This window comes from Nerophis lumbriciformis, linkage group LG09 (genome assembly GCF_033978685.3).
Source record: "Nerophis lumbriciformis linkage group LG09, RoL_Nlum_v2.1, whole genome shotgun sequence".
Taxonomy (NCBI): Eukaryota; Metazoa; Chordata; class Actinopteri; order Syngnathiformes; family Syngnathidae; genus Nerophis; species Nerophis lumbriciformis.
Genome location: NC_084556.2, coordinates 11,877,936 through 11,892,578, shown reverse-complemented (window position 1 = coordinate 11,892,578; position 14,643 = coordinate 11,877,936). Strand labels below are relative to the sequence as shown.

The window sequence follows — 14,643 nt, the reverse complement described above, 5'->3', positions numbered from 1 at the left end:
AAATGCAAATTTTCCTTCTACCAGTTATAGATGATAAATAGCCAGAATGACTAAAGTGGTACACTTCCTTGTGCTCAAGCGCATACATTAACAGGGCAACAGAGGAATGCTGTAAAATTAATGTCAAAGTTTCTTCCCACCAGTTATGGTTGATAATTATGGCTAAAAATAATCCACCAATTCAGAACACTAGGTACACTTGCCCATGCACTAACACATATATGGGCGGGCAACGTAAAAATGTTGTATAATGATACATTTTCCCTCACACCAGTTATGGATGATAACAGTCCCCATGCACATAAATAATAGCTACAATGACTACAAATAATCCACCAAAATCAGAACACGCGGTAGTGAGACATGCAAATGTTCCTCCCACCAGTTATGAATGATAATCCACAAAATCAGAACATTCCGTACACTTGACAATGCACTAGCATATGTATGAGCAGAGCAACGTAGAAATGTTTGATAATTAATGAAAAGTTTCTTCCCACCTGTTATGAATGACAAATAGCTGGAATGTCTAAAAATAATCCACAAAGTCAGAACATGCGGTATTTTTGCCAATGTATTAGCCCATCATGTATAGGCAGAGCAACATATAAATGTTATATGAATAATGCTAATTTTGCTGCCACCAGTTATAGATGATAAATAGCCAGAATGACTAAAAATAATTCACAAAATCAGAACATGTGGTACACTTCCTTGTGCATAAGCACATGCATTGGCAGGGCAACAGAGGAATGTTGTATAATTCATGTTATTTTTTCCTCCCACCAGTTATGACTGATAAATATGGCTAAAAATAATCCACAACATCAGAACACTCTATACACTTGACTATGCACTAGCACATGTATGAACAGAGCGACATAGAAATGTTGTATAATAATACATTTTCCCTCACACCAGTTATGGATGATTACAGTCCCCATGCACAAAAATAATAGCTAGAATGACTACAAATAATCCACAAAATCTGAACACGCGCTAGTGAGACATGTCATACTGTATTGTAAATGATCACGTTTAAAAGTGAAGTCTTGTTTGTTTACTTTGTTCGTGTCTCAGCTCGCTACAATGACCTCAATGTGTTGCTAACGTTCTCCTTCTCTCGCCTGCCTGACTATGTACGGCACTTAGGTGACGCCGGCGCTGACAAACCCCCAGAAGAGCCCCTCTTTCACTTCTAACCCGCTCAAGTTGTCCTCCAAGTGCCTGGGGAAAACAGCCAAAGCACTGGAAGCGCAGGAAGCCCTTAAGAAGAAACAGGCACGTCGCTCAATTTTTTAATACGCATTACGCTGCTGCAACACACTGTGCTATTTGACTTTTTGTGATTGAATGTGCCATATGTCATTTCTTCTCATTCAGGAGGCGTTAAAACTCCAGCATGACTTGCGGAAGAAGAAGCAAGAAATGTTAAAGACGCAGATTGAATGTCAGAAGGTAAGTATTTATGTCCAAGCTAGATGCATAGTAGGGGTGCACAAAAAAATGTATTCACATCAAAATCGCCATTCTTATTCATGCCAATTCTGAACGATTCATAGTTTGCAAAAAATCAATTAAAAGGAAAAAGTTTTCTAATTAAAAAAAAATATATATTCTCAAAAATTCTTTTTTTTAGACCATTTCAATGCAACCAGAAGGAGCTTTTCTTTTGTAATTGTCATACCAAATAATACACTGTGAGAATCGGTTTTAATCAATTCTAAATCAAATTGTTACCCCAGACATCGGAATCAGAACGAGCATAGATAAGATTGCTCTTCAGCTGATTAGTTTGTGGTGGTTATTAACTTAACCATAATGGGATGGCCTGAAAATGAATAATCAGGTCAGTTAAATCATACCTCAAATTAAAGGCCACAATGAAAGCTATATGGCACTTATTTTGTCAGTATATCATTGTATAATGATGCAATGGCTAAAATAAAAACGATCGTGTCGGTAATTTAGGCTAGATACCCAATTTGGATTTGTCGCACTAGGCGCTGATTAACCGTCTGGAGAAAAACCGAGGCATGAAACCTGAGGAAAGAGCCAACACCATGAAGACCTTTAAGGAGCTGACCGAAAAGATCGACCAGCTGCAGAACGAAATTAATCCATCCGCCCAGGTGTCCAAAGCCAACCACAACCAGCCCAAGACCAAGACCGACGTGAGACGGCGACTCCGTATGCTTATTCTGACGGACGAGGCAGAATAATTAATTTTTGGTTAATTTCTCTTGTGCAGGCCCAGAAGGAGCTGCTCGATGCTGAGTTGGACTTCCACAAGAAGATGAGCTCTGGAGAAGACACCACTGACCTGAAGAGAAAGCTGGGGCTGTTGCAGAAGGAGGTAAAGTCACTTGAACACCATCATGTTCCATCCATAATCCACATTGTCTTCTAGAACCAAGGGAATATAACTAATGAAAACCTAATCAAATCAAATGTCACAGTTGAGTTTGAGTTTATTTGGAACATGCATGCATACAACATGATACATCACAATTTCCAGTTTCTCTATTGAACGTGTTCTAAAGGGAGTAGGAAGAAGCAGAGCTTATTTAATCCTACCCCTTTTCCTTTACATATCAGTTGCAAAAGCTTTTGTTCACTTCCTGTTCTCAATTTATTCACAATATACTCCATAAGTAATAACAATAAAAACAAATAAACAATAATTGGTGAAGTAAATTATATTTCATATGGTAAATAAATAAATGATAAATGGGTTGTACTTGTATAGCGCTTTTCTACCTTCAAGGTACTCAAAGCGCTTTGACACTACTTCCACATTTACCCATTCACACACACATTCACACACTGATGGAGGGAGCTGCCATGCAAGGCGCTAACCAGCACCCATCAGGAGCAAGGGTGAAGTGTCTTGCTCAGGACACAACGGACATGACGAGGTTGGTACTAGGTGGGGATTGAACCAGGGACCCTCGGGTCGCGCACGGCCATTCTTCCACTGCGCCACGCCGTGGCGCAGTGGAAGAATGGCAAAGAACGGAATGGTGAGATGAGTAAGATTATCTTGAAAATTAATGGATGGATGAGATAAATTCAGAATGTTTATCATGGTTCTTCTTCTTTGTACTTTGTAAACACTTTTAAGTTTGACAAGTTTCTTGAAGTGGATCATATTAGTACATTGTTTGATTTATTTGCTTAATCCATTGCATAATTTAATTCCACATACTGATATAATGAAGGTTTTAAGTGTTGTACGGGGTTACAAATGTTTTAAATTACATTTTTCTCTAAGATTATATTTTTCCTCTTGTTGAGAAGAATTGTTGTATATTCTTGGGTAGCAGATTATAGTTTGCTTTGTGTATAATTTTAGCTGTTTGCAAATTCACTGTGTTGTGATAATAACATATGTTCACATTTTTCATTCATACACAAAAATTTATTAAACGGAAATTGATTACATAGATATTTGAATATAGGTGCATCTAAAAAAGAAAGTAGAAAATATTGCAACAGTTATTTAATTTCAGTTTTTCAGGAGGCGTCACAGCACGCAACGCACTTTTTGAGGTGTAAAAAGTCGCCAGTGAGATCTGTTTATTTGTAATGATCCCCATTAGCTGTGCTCTTGCTAACAAACACAAAAAAGTTTTGTCGACTGTGTGCAAAATCTAATGAATCAGATATTCGACTATGAAAATCCCTAATATATCTTTTTTTTTTTACTACACAGTGAAATATTTGAAGAATGGGAGAGTTCTACTATTAAAGTTAAACTATTGATATAAGTGAGCTTTTAAATATATTCTAATTAATGAACATCCACCTGTATATTCTTGATTGACCATGGTGAAATGTATTAAATAAATAAATACAATATACTTGATGTTGCCGGTTCGCTCCCCGCCTCTTACCATCCAAAAAAATCGCTGCCGTTGTGTCCTTGGGCAGGATACTTCACCCTTGCCCCCGGTGCCGCTCACACCGGAGAATGAATGATGAATGAATGAGTTGTAAAAATGAATGATGGGTTCTCACTTCTCTGTGACGCGCTTTGAGTGTCTAGAAAAGCGCTATAAAAATCTAATCCATTATGACAGGGAGATGACAGGAGAAGATGCAGTCAAAGTGGAACCACGTAAATAAGACCGCCCACAAAATGGCGCATGATTTATGATCTTTACAACATAATCTATGTAGACCACAAGGAAGTGTTTTGAATGTAGAAAAGACTTGATATGACCCCTTTAATCTGTCCTTTCCGCCCCCAAAACAGCACAATTTTAACATGTAGCATGCTTTTAAAAAAGAAAAACAAACGTTAAAATGAGGGAAAAAAAGTTTGAAAAACACAATAAAATGTAATTCAAACAACTACAGTAATTTTATTAAATATTGTAAGAATAATTTACATCGTTTACCTCTTCCAGCAGACGGAAGAGGACTTCGAAATCCTCTTTAGTCTGTTCTGATTGGTGTCTTGCAGTCTCATTAGATCCAACAGGAGAGAGCATTAACAATGACCATAACTTTGGCTCCCATGTAGCAGCGAGGAATTGCGTGAAAAAATTGAATATTCTTAGTTATGGTGTCTTCCACAATATTGCTGTGCAATATGGACCAAAACTGATATCACAATATTTTTAGGACTAATCGCGATACACAATATGTATCGGTATTTTAAACAAAACGTGCAAAGTGTTTAGTTTCAACTCAACACCACATTACTGTTACTATGAGTGAAACTTTTTTTTTTTTTAAAGTCATATTAAACACTAATGAATTACTCTTTAATACATGTAATTAATTACTCGGTAAAGTAATTAATGTGTTTCTTAAAAAAACAACTTTTTTTAGCATGTTACCATATATGCAGTTGAGTCAACTTTATGAGGGCAGCGCGTGTGTGTGTGTGTGCGCCTTTAAAAGGTGGTGTCTGTTGCCAAGTGACGTGTGACTTCAGCGAGGGTTTCAGCTGAACTGTTGTTGTTAGCTTTAGCAGTTAGCAGTGGCAGTTTGTCGGCTCTGGCGGCTGTTTTGTTGAATCTTTTCACCGGCTTGTGTTACCTCTTGTTAATAAAGAGGAGCTGCCCCCCGCCAGTTGCCGGAGCTCGGGTGTGTGTACGTTAGCTGTGGGCGAAGGCAAATGTGGCGGGGAATCAGTGACACATCAAAAGATATTGGTATGGCGGTATCGTCTCAAATATATATATCTCTTTATTTGTAATACCGGTATATTTTATTTTCCCCCACAATCAGAGTAGTGGGGAAGAAGAGTGGTTCCAATGGTTATTTCCATATTTAGCTATGAGTAGTAAAAGCGGATGTTTTTGGGCAGGTCTTATGGGGATCACTGTGACATTTGCTCCGCCAACAAGCGGTAGGGATGCTTGTAATTCTCACTACTTAAAGCACATCAAAAAGCCAAGACACCGCTCTTATCTCAACATATTTTTAAGTTGAGGTACCACTGTACAAAGTTAATACTATAATAATATTATAAATACAAAATAGAATATTGCATTTTAATTGTTTTATAAAATGCTGATACTTTGTTATATAATTATAAGTGTTTTATTAATGTATAAAAACTTAATGGGATGATTTTTCTTAACTCCTATTTCCATGCCAATGTCTTATTGAGTAAATGATGCAGACATGGTCAGCATCTCATATCTGACATTATACTTGCTGTGCTTTTGAATTTGAATCATCATATAAGTAGTGCGCTTTATTTTGCCATAATCGCTTCAAGATTTAATAAATTGGTTCCACACAATCAATACAATTATTTTGGAAGTCTATCCCTAAAAATGGACACTATCTAAAACCAAAATGTTCTGTTGAAGTCATCTTTTCTTTTTTTTTTCCATAAAAGCTGTAAGCAGCCTCTTAGCGAAGCACTTCAGAGTCGCTTGGTGCCGTTCCACTGAAACACAGCACAAGCGAGGGCTTGTTGTGTCACAACATCGGCCGAATAAGAACACATCTTTTGATAGTAACACCCGTCCTAACATGTTTTTTTCCCTTCCCGCTCCTTCCCTCGTGCTTTCTAAATCAGCTAGCTGTTAAAAATGCATCACCCCGCAGCCTGCCCCCATCCAATCCCAAGACAGTCCTCCTCGTGCACATTAAAAGCGCAGACACTTTTAGCGAGCCCTGAGGAAGTGCTAAATGCTAACGAAGCCCAATCAGACGCCAGCCTCTTTGCGCGCGCTTATGGAGGCCATCTCATTAAAGTTTGAAGCAAATCACGGGCGGGCGATGTGAGGGAGAAGTGAGCAGAGGACCAAATGGAAGTCAAGTCAGCGAGAGAGGTGAGGGAGCAAGGTGGGACATCTAATTTAAAAGTAGGAGACGGCAAGTTGAAGTGTGATGACAACCGTAGAACTTCATGTGACCCAAGCAATACAACACAAATCGGATGCTAACATGAATAATAGCATACTAAATAAAACCCAACCATGTTTTCGTGTCTCAAAGGGTGAGTAGATTGACTTAATTGTACTTCTATTCACTTGATTTGTGACTGGTATCCATGACGATAGCATAGTGACAATGGCGCCGCGCCTTTTCCTACTCAGTGGCCTTGTGGTTAGAGTGTCCGCCCTGAGATCGGTAGGTTGTGAGTTCAAACCCCGGCCGAGTCATACCAAAGACTATAAAAATGGGACCCATTACCTCCCTGCTTGGCACTCAGCATCAAGGGTTGGAATTGGGGGTTAAATCACCAAAAATGATTCCCGGGCGCGGCCACTGCTGCTGCTCACTGCTCCCCTCACCTCCCAGGGGGTGATCAAGGGGATGGGTCAAATGCAGAGGACAAATTTGTGTGTGTGTGTGACAATCATTGGTACTTTAATTTTAACTTCATAGGCAACGCAACTGGGCATCCTACGATCCCCGATGTGTCGCGGCCGAGGCAGAGGGAAGACGCCACCAGAAGCCGGCGCCACGCACTTCGGCCGCGCCAGGGGACGCAGCCGCGGAGGTGGTGGAATCGTCAACCGCATGGTGGTAGACCACCGACCCAGAGCCCTCTCTATCGTAGGGGTCACCCAGGAGGAGAAGGAGGAGCTCATGCAGCACTTTGTGGTGAGGCACGCTTAAAGGACACGTAATAAGCCCCGCCCACACGTTTTTCACTTCAATATGTTTGATTTATAGAATTATGGTGAGATCGAGGATCTCCGTGACCAGGACGCCACCGGTGTCGTTATGACCTTTAAGACTCGGAGCGAAGCCGAGAATGTAAGTCACATGATTTTTAAATATAGCCTTGGTCAGGGGTCGGCAACCTTTACCACTCAAAGAGCCATTTTGACCCGTTTCACAAAATAAAGAAAACAATGGGAGCCACAAAACTCTTTTGAAATTTAAAATGAAATAACACTGCATACTAAGTTTTTTTTTGCTTTGTGCTATGTTTAAACCAGGGGTCTCAGACACGTGGCCCGCACCTTAATATGAAAATTTAATGTTAGTGCGGCCCGCAAGTTTTATATGAATGCCGCTTGACAGCATCACACTTACCAACCCTCCCAATTTTTCCGGGAGACTCCCGAATTTCAGAGCAACTATTCTCTCGAATGTCTGATGATTTTCACCCTAACAACAATAATAAGGGCGTGCCGTGATGGCACTGTCTTTAGCGCCCTCTACAACCTGAACAAACAGCTTGCCAGCCCAGTCACATGTTGTATGTGGCTTCTGCAGACACACATAAGTGACTGCAAGGCATACTTGTTCAACAGCCATACAGGTCACACTGAGGGGTGGCCGTTTGAACAACTTTAACACTCTTACTAATATGTGCCACACTGTGAACCCACATCAAACAAGAATGACAAACACATTTTGGGAGAACATCCGCACTGTAACACAACATACACACAACAGAACAAATGCCCGGAATCCCATGCATCCCTAACTCTTCCGGGCTACATTATACACCCCCGCTACCACCATATTGGATCAATATTAGGCGGGATACTCCTAGTTAATAAATTAGATAATGATTTGGAGTAAATTGTGGAAAGTGGAAAAGTAGCTCTTTTTGACCACATTTTGATATATTAACAGAACCAATGATGTAATAGCAGCAAGGAGCAAATTGCTCAGTCAGCATGATGAGTTAATTGTACACAATAGCCTTACAAGAGCATATGTGAGTAGAAAAAGCTGCTGGATGTTGACCATTCATCACGCATGTACTGTCAACTTTTAGAGGTATTCAACACTACTTAAGTAGGTTGCCTCCAGCCACACCTGATTTTTTTTGTTGTTGCTTTTGTCAACAACATACTTGGCAACTATAAGAGACGCAGCGGTTCGCCGAATTGATGCCTGCCTTTACGGTACTTGACATGAGCGCTTTCAGACCCTCAATAACTTTGCCCTTTGTGTCGTCTAGGCTGCCAACCAGGGAGCCAAGTTCAAAGGTCGCATGTTGCAGATTTCCTGGCACAAGCCCAAGACGCCGTCTGTCACCACAGAGCCAGAGGAGGAGGAGTCGAAAGGCGACGACAACACGGTAACACATTTACTCTGTTATTGGTTGGTTTGTCACGTCGCATATCGAACAGCGCTCGAAGCTCCGCCCACACATCACAACATACTAATTGTATGTTGCCATAAACTTTTTTCATAAACAGCTTTACTACTTTGAAAGTCCGTAAATGCGTCCGTAAATGCGTCGTGACTGGTAAAAGTTAAGTTAAGTTAAAGTACCTATGATTGTCACACACACACACTAGGTGTGGCGAAATTTGTCCTCTGCATTTGACCCATCCCCCTGATCATCCCCTGGGAGGTGAGGGGAGCAGTAGGCAGCAGCGGCGCTGCGCTCGGGATTAATTTTTGGTGATTTAACCCCCAATTCAATGAGCTTGAGGAGCACAGACAGACTATTATGGGATAGAACCGCATTGTGTGCAAACTGACATGACTGCGGTTGATATTTTAAAAAAAATTAATAAAAATTATAGATCATTTTTAACAAAAGCTACAATATTTTATGATCAGACAAAAGTACCATTTTGTCACTTCAGTCAGAGAAGACGAGGCCGTAGTGACTGGGACCTAGTCACTAAGTCAATTTCCTAGCATTCCCAGCATTGTCATTACTAGAGATGTCCGATAATATCGGGCTACTGATATTATCGGCCGATAAATGCTTTAAAATGTAATATCGGAAATTATCTGTATCGGTTTCAAAGTTATCTATCGGTTTCAAAAAGTAAAATTTATGACATTTTAAAACGCCGCTGTGTACACGGACGTAGGGAGAAGTACAGAGTGCCATTAAACCTTAAAGGCACAAAGAGACAAACTACATTTCTATCCTTTCCAGTATTTTATTGGGGGGGAAAAAACAGCATACTGGCACCATACTTGTTTTGATTATTGTTTCTCAGCTGTTTGTACATGTTGCAGTTGATAAATAAAGGTTTATAAAAAATAAATAAACAAATAAAAAAATAAAAATATAGCCTTTGCGCATAGCATAGATCCAACGAATAGATGACTAAATTAATCGCAAACTATTTTTATAATCGATTTTAATCGATTAGTTGTTGCAGCCCTAGTCACATAATATCTACGGCTCTTCACACACACACGCAAATGCAAGGCAAACTTGGTCAACAGCCATACAGGTCACACTGAGGGTTGCCGTATAAACAACTTTAACACTGATACAAATATGCGCCACACTGTGAACCCACACCAAACAAGAATGACAAACACATTTCGGGAGAACATCCGCACCGTAACACAACATAAACACAACAGAACAAATACCCAGAACCCCTTGCACCACTAACTCTTCCGGGACGCTACAATATACACCCCCGCAAGTGCATCTGCCTCACAATACGAAGGTCCTGAGTAGTCTTGGGTTCAATCCCGGGCTCGGGATCTTTCTGTGTGGAGTTTGCATGTTCTCCCCGTGACTGCGTGGGTTCCCTCCGGGTACTCCGGCTTCCTCCCACCTCCAAAGACATGCACCTGGGGATAAGTTGATTGGCAACACTAAATTGGCCCTAGTGTGTGGATGTGAGTGTGAATGTTGTCTGTCTATCTGTGTTGGCCCTGCGATGAGGTGGCGACTTGTCCAGGGTGTACCCCGCCTTCCGCCCCATTGTAGCTGAGATAGGCTACAGCGCCCCCCGCGACCCCAAAAAAGGGAATAAGCGGTAGAAAATGGATGGATGGATGGAATATGTGGTAACATATTGTATTATTTCGAGTTATATTATTGTCTTAACATTATTAATCTACTTGATGATTTACTGTTAATATCGGGTTACTTTCTGTTGTAACATGGTTCTATCTACACATCTGTTAAAATGTAATAAGCACTTATTCTCCTGTTGTTTGCATACTTTACATTAGATTCCGGAGACACTACAAATTTGGGTATTTTATCAAATACAGCAGTATTGGGCGTGTCAAATTTTCAAGATCATTGAGTCCATTTTGATCTTAATTATGAAAAGACAAAAACCACTAAAAATGATCCATCCTCCATTTTCTACCGCGTGTCCCTTTTGGGGTTGCGGGGGGTGCTGGAGTTCAGATTGTCAGATATTTAATATTAAATTGAGCGCAGAGCTTGATAGCCCCTGAACTAGGTGCCAAAGGGGAGGGGTTAGGAAGAAGGGGAAAGAGGGAGAATTTGTAGTGATTCACCTCGGGTTCCTAGTATAGAACCATAAACCACCTATCAGTCAATCAAAGTTTATTTATATATCACAAGTGTCTCAAAGGGCTGCACAAGCCACAACAACATCCTCGGCTCAGATCTCACATCAGGACAAGAAAAAAACTCACCAAAAAACTTAAAATGTTCATAAAAGACTATGGCAATAAAGCTCTTCAAAATAAATCAAATAAAACCATATTCAAAAATAAAAACTATCAAATAAAAACCTAAACTCACAAGTCAATGGGAGTTTAGCACAAGGCCACTTGAAAATGGACTACCTAAGAAACAGAATTTGTAATCAGATCAGAGATATTTACAGCTAATGTTACCTCCAGTAAGACCCACATTACTCACAGTCGCTATCTGAAGCTTCTTTCTATTCAAGCACACCCTTCAAGTGCTCCACCACATTCTGACGGAATGGCTGCATTTACAAATGAAAGGTGGCTAATGGCTGGTCGTCAGGTGGTCCATTTTCAACCCGGTCCGATACGCGCTGCCTTGCCCGGGGGTCACAGATGACTTCCAGCCCACCTCCCACTCCAACATCGATCACCAAGAGATATCAAAAAAGAAAACGGCGCGCTCTACCAGCATGGCCTCTATTGACGTTTATATATTATCTCAGATGACTGCTGGCTGATATTACCCTATTTTCCAGACTATAGCGTGCACCTGTGTAAAAGCTACACCCACTAAATGAAGAAAAATGTTTCCACATATTAGACGCACCAGACTGTAAGCCGCAGATATATGCGTTGCGAATTTAGTTATTCACATTGTAAGATTCTGTAAATGTTTATTTACATACCTTAATTGTTTCCAAACGGTGTCTGTAACACGGCAGTAAAATGGTCGATCAAACAAAACATAAGTCATCGTCATGGACCCACCAGCTGCGCAAGCTCGCTCTCCAATCAGCTAAACAGACTCAATAACCTCACGGTGACGTCTTGGTGAGTTTACAAAACCAACACGAAACAAAAAGAAGCCACTGTAAGTTAATAATACTAACATATGCACTCGTAAATGTGTTAGCATACTAGCTAATGCCAACGAAGCTAGCGTCATAACATGACGATAGCATGTACAAATATGCATGAAAACACTCCTATAGACATGACACATGGGACGGTTTAGTAAGTTTAAAACGCGTGAACTTACAAGTGTTGCTTGGAGTGATGAATGAAGAATCCATCCGAGTAGAACTGCTATGGACGGCTAGAAAACTAACGACACTTCAGTTGAAAAAAAAGAAAGCACTGCCAGTAAATGGAAGGACACTGCAGGCAATGTTCCCTCTAATTTTTCATGTGTGTGAGCAAACACACAAACACTCTGAGCATTCAGTGGAATACAGACGTGCACACTGTGGCCATACCAGCAGCACATTTGTCTCAAACCTGACATAACAATTCAAATGTCTTATTATTATAATCAAGTGACTAGTCAATTTCAAGAGATTATTTTCTAATAGATGTGATTTGTCCCACTTAGATATTGTTTTTTTTTTAATCAGCTATGCACTATAGTATTTTATGCCTGGGTAGGGGTCCTGCTTTGGAAAGATTGTGTACCCCTTTCAGAGATCACATTTAGTTCCCCTAAAACATTCATGCATGAGATGAAGTGTTCATTAACTTTCTGTCTGTAAAATAAATATTTTTATTAGCAATTTTGTAATCTACTAGACATCATTTCATGATTAATATCCAAAAATGTACATTCTTAATAAATGACAGTAGAATAAGCATACATCTGATTGAGGAGTCATAGTATAACGACCTGGAATTTACACTTTGTTTAGGTGTTGGAGTTGTCTAACTTTGTGTGTGGCCATAAACGCACCAGTGGCTAATTGCCATAGTGTATGTGTTGGTGCAGGTGAGAGAGAGCAAGCGGCTGCTGTTGATATAACAGATGACAAAGAGTTGCTTTTGGCTGGGTTTGTACGGTAGACAACGACTAGTTTTGCTAGATAAAAGTATTTTACACATTGTTTTGGTGTGGTTATGGCCGACAAACAATTTCGCTAAATAAAGGTACCGATGGAATTCCTGTCCTCCTTAAAGTGTCTCAACAGACGCTACATGACAAACATTGTTTTATCTGTTGTGGCCGCCTTTCGTCACCTGTTACTCACAGTCGCTCCGTTTTTTTAAGCCGCAGGATTCAAAGCGTAGGAAAAAAGTTGCGGCTTATAGTCTGGAATTGACTGTACTATAGTAGGCTAGTGTTCTTATTTGCTGAAATGAGTCATGCAGGTTTGACACCTGTGCTTCCAACAAGTATTTAATGTGCTAAAGCAGTGGTCCCCAACCACCGGGCCGTGGCCTGGTCCTGGTCCGTGGATCGATTGGTACTGGGCCGCACAAGAAATAAATAAAAAATATTTAAAAAATAATTTATTAAATCAACATAAAAAACAAAAGATACACTTACAATTAGTGCAACAACCCAAAAAACCTCCCTCCCCCATTCACACTCATTCACACAAAAGGGTTGTTTCTTTCTGTTATTAATATTCTGGTTCCTACATTATATATCAATATATATCAATACAGTCTGCAGGGATACAGTCCGTAAGCACACATCATTGTATTTCTTTATGACAAAAAAAAAATACAAATACCAACCCCCCCCCGGTCCGTGGGACAAATTTTCTAGCGTTGACCGTTCCGCAGCTACAAAAAGGTTGGGGACCACTGTGCTAAAGTGCTGATGTCATCAAATTATCTGATCGCTGTGTGAAAGTTTGGGATGTTCTCCTCGTAAGTTTCTCCCTCCTAAATCTTTCACCGAGCGACATCCTCCGTGGAAAATCAGGGCGAGCTCGTAGAAAGCAAAGAGCATCTTTGGCCTCCCCGGGACGACCGTCTGGAGGAATCGCTTTAGTGTTTCTTTTTTCTTGCTCTTTACAGATTTTTGGGCTCGGGTTAAGATGTTGTTACAGTGTTAGCACACACACACACACACACACACACACACACACACACTGACTGTGTGCTAAATTGACGTAATAGTCAAATGTGTCGGAGTATTCACGCAAAAACCAAACTTTTGGCGAAGACCATTTAGAGCAGGGATGTCAAACTCCTTTTCATTGAGGGCCACATCACAGTTATGGCCGCCATCAGAGGGCCGCTTGTATGATATGAATTTACCTCTGGATTTCAATTTTAATTATATATATATATATGTATATATGTATATATATATATATATATATATATATATATATATATGTATATATATATATATTTTTTTTTTAAATAGACTCGATTTTACAGTAAAAACTTAACTGTGTTACTGTAAAATAGTGTTTTTCTAAACTTTTTTTAAAACTTTTTTACAACATTTTACGGTAAATGGAAAAACAGTGGCGGGAGGGGGTTACGGAAAAAGCTGGCAGTTTAGTTGCCAGAATTTTACTATTAAATTTACATTGGTTTTTACAACATTATATTATATTGTTAATGGAAAAACAGTACAAGTTCTTTTTTTTTATTCTGGCAACTTAGCTGCCAGTTTTTCTACCGTAAAAACAAATGTACCGTTTTTCCAGTTACAGTAATACACCGTTGAAAACAACAGCCGTAGATTTTACAGTCAAAAACTGGCATCTCAGCCAAAAGAATTTTTACGCAAAAACAGTAGTACCGGTAGTTTTTTTTTTTTAATTTACAGTAATATGCTGTAAAGAACAACGTAAAATGTATTGTAATTTTTATTAATTTGATGAATATTGTGCTGTAAACTTAAGTATTTTTATTTAGACAAAAACATGTTTGGAAAGTATAATATACCCTCTTAAGGCCCAAACTGTTTTTTTTTTACATGCTTTTTTTTATTACTCTTTGCTATTTGGGCTTATTGGACCCTAATTAGAATAAAAACTAAGAATCATATTTTGATATGATGTACTTATTAGTCCATCAGTAACAAACGTGTAC

General features: G+C 39.6%; 1 protein-coding gene across 2 annotated transcripts in view; it reads left to right on the top strand.

Moving 5' to 3' along the window:
* The window catches only part of rbm27 (RNA binding motif protein 27), a 37,072-nt gene that overhangs the window by 21,345 nt on the left and 1,084 nt on the right, over window positions 1-14,643 (top strand). For both annotated transcript variants that reach the window (XM_061962569.1, XM_061962568.1), the window contains exons 14-20: window positions 1,153-1,281; window positions 1,384-1,458; window positions 2,004-2,174; window positions 2,252-2,356; window positions 6,859-7,077; window positions 7,150-7,233; window positions 8,396-8,515. In XM_061962569.1, the coding sequence (XP_061818553.1) occupies window positions 1,153-1,281; window positions 1,384-1,458; window positions 2,004-2,174; window positions 2,252-2,356; window positions 6,859-7,077; window positions 7,150-7,233; window positions 8,396-8,515 (903 nt within the window). The remainder of the gene's footprint in view (window positions 1-1,152; window positions 1,282-1,383; window positions 1,459-2,003; window positions 2,175-2,251; window positions 2,357-6,858; window positions 7,078-7,149; window positions 7,234-8,395; window positions 8,516-14,643) is intronic.